We start from the raw sequence: 9,311 nt of genomic DNA on the forward strand, positions 1-9,311 counted from the left end.
TATTTAAACAGTAACATGTAATGCTTATCTAAAATTCTAACCGGTGCAGAAACACGGGTTGATGTACAAGTACATATATATATATATATATATATATATATATATATATATATATATATATATATATATATATATATATATATATACACACCGTAGTGGGAGACTAATTTGAGCGAGCTGCGAGCATGGTAGTGAACTTAGTAATTAAAAAAAATGTTCTTGTGTTTGATGCCAGGTTAGTAGTTACTGGTGACGGATGATGAGCTTTGGAGTGGCGTCTTCCTCCACCATCTTTTTGTAAATGTTGCCGATCCCCATGTGCGCCATGAGGAGCCACACCATGGTGATGAGCTCGCCGCCGCGGGCGAGCTGATGCAAGTGCGTGGTGCCCTTGCACTTGGCCGCCGCGTATGTCAGCATCTCCATCCACACGCAGGCCACCAACTTCCACATGTCCTCCTTAGAGTCCTTACTGAGCTTCCTGAGCTCCTTGGCAATGATGCAGGCCGGGAATAGCACCGACCTGCTGCGGCCGCCCTTGACCAGCTCCGGATCCACGTCCGTGCACGCGTGCAGCAGCGTCCTCCGGGCGTCTTCGTGGTCGGGCTCCCACATGGCCACCGACTCGAACAAGCGTCGTGCCTCCGCGCAGGTGTCCTGGTATGCCATCTGCCCGACGCCCGCCGACGCCGCAAGTATCTTGGGCTGCTTCACAAGCAGGTACAGCAGGTACTCCGACAGGGTCATGCTGATGGACATCCATTCGTTGTTGTTGGAGACTGTTCCCGATGGCGGTGAGTCGTAGAGGCAGAGGTCCGTCGCGATGTGCCACATTAGCAAGGACTCGTCGAAGTCCCGGTCGATGACGCTGTCCAACAGGATGTCCCAGTCGACGATCGCCTCTTCTTCTTCTTCTTCTTCTATTTCTGATCTTTTACTCACGGACTCCTCTGATCTATTACTCATGGACTCCCCGGCGGGGGCAGGGATCCTCTGCTTCATAGCACTGAGGGCCTTCTCCCCACGGTAGCTGCACGCCTTCCTCATCTCCTCCACGTCCTTGTGCCTGGCTTTCCTCATCTCCTCCACGTCCTTGTGCCTGGCTTTCGGAGATGCCTTGGCCGTAGCCTTGGACCCCCACACTTGCTCGCTTGGAACCGTGGATTGCCGAACCTGTTTGGCCGCGCCATTGAGCTTCGTGAAGACAAAATCGATCACGGGGATGGGGTCATCCTCCCTACCCCGGCTCTTCAGAGGCTCGCGCCTAACGAAGAAGATGTCGTCGAAGATCTCCGCCGCGCCCGCGCCTAGCCTGTGGGCGGCCTTGCGTAGCGCCCGGATAGCCCGCGGGCTTCTCCACAGGTGGCGGCCTGCGACAGTGGCAGACGCCTCGTCGCCGTCGAGCTTGCCCAGGCAGTAGCTGATGAGGTTCAGCTGTGGCGTCCTTTCTGACCAGCGTGCCAGCTTCGGCTGCAGCGGCCTGATGCACTGCCCAAGGCAGTTTAGCAGGCCGGACCTTGACTTGTCGAGGAAGACTAGCGTCCAGTTTGAGCAGAAGATGAGCATGGCCAGAGCCGCCGCGTCAAGCGCCAGCGCACCGAGCAGCAGCGCGTAGGTGATGTCAGCATCTACACGCCGGATGCTGCCCTTGTCGAGGTGGAAGAAGGCGATGGCCGAGTAGGCGATGCAGCCAGAGCCGACAAGGCGGAGGATGCAGCCGAGCTTGGTGTGGGCGACGGGCTCCTTGGTGTGCACCATGTCGTACATGAAGTTGAGCTCCAGCTCGATCACCTGCACCGCGTAACTGGCTGTCATGCTGTCGCGGTCGAGGAAGAAGGCCTGGCTCGTTTCGCGCTCCCTGTGACCGAGATTGATATCGTAGCACACGCTCCGGAAGATGGTGAAGAGGTCGTAAGCCTGTTCCTCCGGCTTCATGTCGGCGTCCCTTAGCCGGGAGACCTCATACCTACTTTGGTATTGATGGAGCTGATGGGCTTCGCCATTGGCGGCGACGACCTCGACGCCCAGGCCGGCCTTTTTCCTGCCGCTGAACACGTTCATGAGCCTGGCGTAATTAGGGCCTGGATCAGGGGCGGGGAGGATGCTGGCGAAGATGCCGTCGACGCTACCGGAGTAGAGCGAGTAAGTGCGCTCGCCGTACTTGATGATGCCGGCCACGAGCATGACGACGGTGGCGGGGATCATGGGGTTCCCCTCAATGGAGCAGGAGAAGACAACGCAGGCGGCGAAAAGCTGGAACAGGAGGCCGATGAGGTGTCGGAGCCAGAGCTGGTTGTCCTCCATGGAGTAGGCGGCGATGGTGTCCTGCCCGCCCAGGTGGAGGAGGAGGAACGGCGTCGAGAACGCGAAGATGCCGGGGCTGCTGCTGCCGCTTCCCGCCGTGGTGGCCACACCCAAGGTTTACATTATCGGAAATAAAAATTTATCGGATGTCATGGATAAATAGGATAAGCAAGATATATCGGAAATATCGGACCAAATTCAAAAAAAAATCAAATTGTTTTGAAAAAAAATCGTAGAATTTGACTTGAAACTATTCCTAAGCTATTAAACATCACTTGTTCACAGATAAAAATAAAAATAAAACATTATAGTGTGGGACCGTCGCACGGCTGAATTTGGGTTGTCTGTGTGGGAGTAGGAAAGAAGGGAAAAATTTAGCTGATGTCAAATTTTATCGGACCCTGGGGATAGAGTGGAAATTTCGGAAATTTCCGTGAATTTCGGCCGATAAAAAAAACCTTGGCCACACCACCACCACCACGCTTCACGCCAGCGCTGGAAAGGCTCGAGGAGGAGGATGACGATGAGCCGTTGCCGCCGATATTGCCGAGGTTGTTGAGAAGGAGGCCAAGAGCAAGGTCGGCGACCCAGTCGGCGAGGAGATAGCAGGACCAGCAGGCGAAGCGGACCATGGGATTTGCGGTGCGCTTGCGCGTCGGGCCCACGAGGAAGAGGAGCACCTGGAAGAAGAGGCTCAGCAGCACGGCCACGCGGATCTCCCAGTCGCTGTCCCCCTGCGGCACCGGGGGGTTGAAACCCATACCGGCTTGCCGCTGATGAGCAGCAGCCACCGGCTCACCGCGGCGCTCCGCTTTCGTTTCGCCGTCGTCAATCGCCGTCGGGGGCATCCATATATATACACCCCATATATATAGAGAGATAGTTGGATAACCTTTAAGCAGAGTATAAAAACGGCTAACAGCATCTCGCCGAGAGTCATTTCTAAAACTCACTCCCCTGCAAAAGTTTTTGTAAAACTTACTCTCCTAAGCCATCATTTCAAGAGACATTTATTCTGTATTTTGTGCGCACTCTAGAGAGTCATCCTTACTCTCCACATTTGGCTAACGATAAATTAGGAATAGATAATATCTATATTTGGAGGTCCAATTGAGTGTATTTTTTTAAATCCAAAATCTCAATTCCTTTCAATTATAAAGGATATAAGGGGAGTGTTTGGGACTGCTCCACTCCATGTTTTTTTAGCTCTGTTCCACGTATTTTAGCCAAACAAAGGTTCATCTCCACACACTCTGTTCGAGAAAAAAGGTAAAGTTGTGAAAGCATCTAAAGATGTGCTCCACAAACTCTATGTTTTTTATGGAGCTGCACCACGGTGGAGTTTATAGAGCAGAGTTAGTAGAGCAGTCTCAAACACATCCTAAAAAGGCTCTTGGAGTTGAGTCATTTGAATAAAAACCGCTTTCCTTGTCCAATAGTTTTCTATATCTCATGTGCACTCTTGAGAGTTTATCTCGCTCTTTATCTTTGGCTAACGCGAAATTCGAAATAGAGTATGACTATATCAAATTAAAGAAGCTGTTGGACGGTATTTTTCTTTTAACAAAATCTCTATTTCCATCTATTAGATTAGAAAATGATACATAGTGTCTCATGGATGTAACACCCTAAAATTTACAATATTTTGAAAATAGGTGAATTGGATTTATTTATGCATTAGTGTGAGCAAGCAACATAGAAAAAAAATAATAATAAATTTTATCAAATTAAAATCAAATATAAGGTCTACATACATGCTTATGCATTCATGCTGCTGCATATTATTTTTGTATTGTGTGGTTTGAAATCAAATTTCAAATTGATTTGAATTTGTATTCAAAATTGGTTTGGAAAATTAGTTTAGAAAAAGAAAAGAAAAACTCTCTCCCTCTCATTTTCGGCCTGCTGGCCCAGTCGGCCTGTTCTCCTCCGCAGGCCCAGCTGTCCCTCTCCCGCGCCCCGCTCTTGGACCGGCCCAGCCGTGCAGTCGCCTCTTTCTCCCCGTGGCCTAGCCCAGCGCAGCCCAGCATAGCCGCCCGCGCTCTCTCCTCTCGCTGACACGCCAGGGTCATCTCCTTCCTCTGCTCGTGTCCGGCACGGACACTGCCGATGCCGCCGATTCCGCCTTCACCACGCCGCGTCTTGGCGTGCTGCCCACGTTGCCCTGAGTCCCCATAAATAACACCTGACCCCGCACCGCCACCTTCCTATCTCGCCCCAATGCAGCTGCCTCGCATAGAGCTAGCAGCAGCGCCGCCGCAGCCCTTGAAAGGAGCCGCCGCCATCGAATTCGCCGATTCACCACTTCTCCGCCGTCGCGACCGCAACCCCGAGCACCACGAGAAGGTAGGGAAACCCTGGGTGCTTCTCTTGCTTTCTCCCTTGCACTCTGTTCTCTTACCCGCGTCGCCAAAGTGTCGCCGGTGGACCCGGGCCGCTACCGTGCGCACCGCGTCGTTTCCGCGTTGCCGCAACCCCATCCGAACCCTCCATTAAGTTCGAATCGAGCTTCTATTGCTTCCCGACCTCTTCCTTAGCCAAACGGTGGCTGGAACGTCGAAACCGATAGCTCCGGCGAGGTCCCGTCAATGGCGTCGCCGTCCTCGCCGGCCGTTTCCCCTCCCCTCTGGTCTGATCTAAGCCGTCCGATTCTGATCCAACGGTCCAGATCTGAAGATACCCCTTCGTCTGTCGTTTTGCAAAAAGGCCCTTACAATTATTTGGATCTTAACCCGCTGTCCCTACATTTATTCAAAAGAGCCCCTGTATTTCTTTGTTTTCATGCCCGCAGTCCCTGTTTCGGTTTAAATTTAGATTTTAATTATTTTAAATTCAAAAAATAAGTTTCATCTATTTACAAAACTGACACTACCTTCTGTATGCCATAAAATCTTCGTTTTAACTCTGATTTGATCCGTTCAACTTGCGTTAGGTTTGTAATTCCATAATCTACACTAGTAGAGAACAGACCTTTGATCCTCGGCCAAAATGGACTCTAGTCCTGGAATTTTTTGCGCCCGGGACTAGAAATACCTTTAGTCCCGGTTGGTGGCTCCAACCGGGACTAAAGGTCCCTGCCCAACGGCTACTGCGCCAGACAGAGGTGGCAGGGACCTTTAGTCCCGGTTGGAGCCACCAACCGGGACTAAAGGTATACTTTTACTCCCGGTTGGTGGCTCCAACCGGGAGTAAAGGTCTACTCCCGGGCTGTGGCTGCGCCCGGGGTTGGAAAGTTACCTTTAGTCCCGGTTGGAGCCACCAACCGGGACTAAATGTCCCCCCTTTATATATCGGCCATCTCCTTCTTCCTCCCCGAGCCCGAGCTCAGCACATTTTGAAGCTCACTGCACTAGTGTTCTTGCTTCCTCCCTCCCTCCATTGTTCCTCCATCCATTCTTCGATTCCTCCATCGATTTCTTCGATTCCTCCGTCGATTCTTCAGTTGTAAAGGTTACCAATCTCATACTCTTATTTTTCACCATTGTCTTATGTCATTTTGTTCACTATATATATATGGTTCTTTATTGTGGTTTTTTTCATTTGTAAGCAATTTGAGCTCAAAATCACTTCAAGCTTGCATATTTACATGAAAGAAGGTTAAAGTATATATAAATATAAACTTAGAAAATAGTTAGAAAATTATAGCAAATCCGTACTAGTTGAACTTGCGGACCGTGTTCAGCTCGGCGAGCATGTTCTCTGCCGAGCGGTAACGGACGTCAAGGAGGAGCTTTGATTCTACGAGGGAGAGCGGCAACGGTCGTGGAAGACCGTGTTCCCTTCCTCGTAGAATCGGAGCTCTTCTGTGGCCAAGTACGGTGCCGTCCGGTGGAGAAATGCTCGCTGAGATGATCACGTAAGCAAGTTCAACTAGTACGGATGATTATTTATTCACATGTCCCGATATCATCGCAGTAGTCTGTCAATCACCGTACCCAAACGTAGTATATATATAAATATAAACTTAGAAAATAGTTAGAAAATTATAGAAAATCCGTACTAGTTGAACTTGCGGACCGTGTTCATCTCGTCGAGCATCTTCTCTGCCGAGCGGTAACGGACGTCAAGGAGGAGCTTTGATTCTACGAGGGAGAGCGGCAACGGTCGTGGAAGACCGTGTTCCCTTCCTTGTAGAATCGGAGCTCTTCCTTGACCAAGTACGGTGCCGTCCGGTGGAGAAATGCTCGCCGAGATGATCACGTAAGCAAGGTCAACTAGTACGGATGGTTATTTATTAAAACATGTTTTTGAGCTATAATGTATTAAAAAATGAGTATAGAGATATAGATAATTTTATAGTTTCTTAATTTTATTTGTTTATAAAAGGAGAAATTTATAGTGTATTAAAAAATGAGTATAGAGAGTAGATGGCAACTGCTTCCGGGTCCTCGGCCTCTCATGGGTTTCCAAAGCGACTTAGGCCGGGCCTCCCTCTCATTCCATGCGGCAAGTGTCGTGATGAGACGAAGATTGTGATGGAGTACCGAGTGAAGAAGGAGGGTCCCAACAAGGATCATATCTTCTACAAGTGTCCGGATCGCAATGTGAGTTATTTTATCGTATTTAATGATTATGGTTAGTTTATACCTATTTTCATGATGGTTGTGATTAAAGTTCTAATTTTTGTTTTAATTTCAGTGGGATGGTAGTGGACGATGTTCAGGCTTCTACTGGGAGGAAAGAATATGTTGAACTTGTGCAAAAATATCTTGCACAATAGGCAGATACGGCGGCTAATGAGGCAGTGATCCAGCCTAAGAAGCCCAAAGATGTTGCACGATCGGGGGATCTGTCTGTTTTAGTTGAGATTGGTCGCGAAATCCTTGTGCTCCTGAAATGTATTTTAGCTTTAGTTCTTTTAGTGGTAGTTGGGATTGTCTACATTGTAGCGATGCTTTCGTAAATTTGTATCTTTTGTGGTGGCACGCATGTTGTATAAATAATTAATTATGATCTAGGTTTTAATATGGTATTTATGTCATATAATGCAGATGAGCCGGCATTGGATGTATAATGCTGATCGCCGCTCCCAAGAGTTCATTGACGGCGTGCATTCTTTGTTACGTGCGGCCGAGGCAAACAAACGCGACGGTTTCATGTGCTGCCCATGTGCCATATGTAAGAATACGGTGGAATATCCTTGCTCAAGGACTCTTCATTCACACTTGTTCAAGTCGGGATTCATGCCAAACTATATTTGTTGGACAAAGCACGGAGAAACCGGTGTTGTAATGGAAGAAGGTGAAGAAGAACAATGGGACGACAATGATATTATTCCCGATGGTGCGTGCTTCAATGATACTGCAATGGGAGAAACTGAAGAAGAGGTAGCCGCAGAAGATGAGCCGGCTGATGATCTTTCTCAGGTCATTCGTGACGCACAAAGAGAATGTGAAAGTGAAAAGGAGAAGATCAAGTTCGAGCGGGATGCTAGAAGATCACAAGAAATTGTTGTACCCAACTTGTGATGCAGGGCAGAAAAAGTTGGGAACCACACTAGAATTGCTGCAATGGAAGGCAAAGAATGTTGTATCTGACAAGGGATTTGGAGAGTTACTAAAAATCCAAAAGAAGATGCTTCCGAAGGACAATGAATTGCCTGCCACTACCTACGAAGCAAAACAAGTTGTCTGTCCTATGGGGCTAGAAATCGAGAAGATACATGCATGTCCTAATGACTGCATCCTGTACCGTGGCAAAGAGTACGAGAAATTGGATGCATGCCCGGTATGCCATGCGCCACGGTATAAGATCAGGCGAGATGACCCTGGTGATGTTGAGGGCGAACGTCCGCAGAAGAAAATCCCTGCCAAGGTTATGTGGTATGCTCCTATAATACCACGCTTGAAACGTCTGTTCAGAAACAAGAACATGCAAAATTGTTGCGATGGCACAAAGAAGACCGTAAGGTAGACAATATGTTGAGACACCCTGCTGATGGGTCCCAGTGGAGAGCAATCGACAGAGAATTCCCGGAGTTTGCAAATGACGCAAGAAACTTAAGGTTTGCTTTAAGTACAGATGGTATCAATCCTTTTGGAGAGCAGAACAGTAGTCATAGCACTTGGCCTGTTACTCTAAGTATCTACAACATTCCTCCTTGGTTATGCATGAAGCGGAAGTTCATTATGATGTCTGTGCTCATCCAAGGCCCGAAGCAACCTGGCAATGACATCGATGTGTACCTGAGACCACTTATTGACGAACTTCTCATTTTGTGGAATAAAGAAGGTGTACGTGTGTGGGATGAGTACAAACAGGAACACTTTGATCTGCGAGCATTGTTGTTCGTAACAATCAATGATTGGCCTGCTCTAAGTAATCTTTTAGGATAGTCAAACAAGGGATATAATGTATGCACACACTGCTTCGGTGATATTAGAGGTGTATTCTTGAAAAAATGTTGAAAGGTTGTGTACCTTGGCCATCGTCGATTTCTTCCTGTAAATCACCCCGTAAGAAAGAAAGGCAAGCATTTTAAAGGGAAGGCAGACCACCTGACCAAGCCTCGCAACCGAACCGGTGAGGATGTACTCGATATGGTCAATGATGTGAAAGTCATCTTTAGAAAAGGACATGGAAGCCAACCTATTCCGAACGACGCTAACGGTCACGCACCCATGTGGAAGAAGAAGTCCATATTTTGGGACCTACCCTATTGGCAAGTCCTAGAGGTTCGCAGCTCGATCGACGTGATGCACCTGACGAAGAATCTTTGTGTGAACCTGCTAGGCTTCATGGGTGTGTATGGAAAGCCTAAGGACACATTTGAAGCACGACAGGACCTGCGTTGTTTGAGAGAAAGAGACAACCTACATCCAGAGAAGACAGATGATGGACGCCATTACTTACGTCCTGCTAGCTACACTCTAAGCAAAGAGGAGAAGGAAATCATGTTTGAATGCTTAAACAACATCAAGGTACCATCTGGATTCTCCTTGAATATAAAGGGTATTATAAATGTGCCAGAGAAGAAATTCTGTAACTTAAAGTCCCATGACTGTCAC

The 9,311-nt window shown here is 48.3% G+C and overlaps 1 protein-coding gene across 1 annotated transcript; it reads right to left on the reverse strand.

Annotated features, from left to right (window-relative positions):
* Window positions 1–243: 243 nt before the first annotated feature.
* Window positions 244–3,065, reverse strand: LOC136488443 (uncharacterized). Its single transcript, XM_066485374.1, has 2 exons — window positions 2,773–3,065; window positions 244–2,416 (listed from the first exon to the last, which is right to left on the reverse strand). Exons 1-2 carry the CDS (start codon window positions 3,063–3,065, stop codon window positions 244–246), a joined length of 2,466 nt encoding a protein of 821 aa, XP_066341471.1.
* Window positions 3,066–9,311: the final 6,246 nt, after the last annotated feature.

This window comes from Miscanthus floridulus, chromosome 10 (genome assembly GCF_019320115.1).
Source record: "Miscanthus floridulus cultivar M001 chromosome 10, ASM1932011v1, whole genome shotgun sequence".
Classification (NCBI taxonomy): Eukaryota; Viridiplantae; Streptophyta; class Magnoliopsida; order Poales; family Poaceae; genus Miscanthus; species Miscanthus floridulus.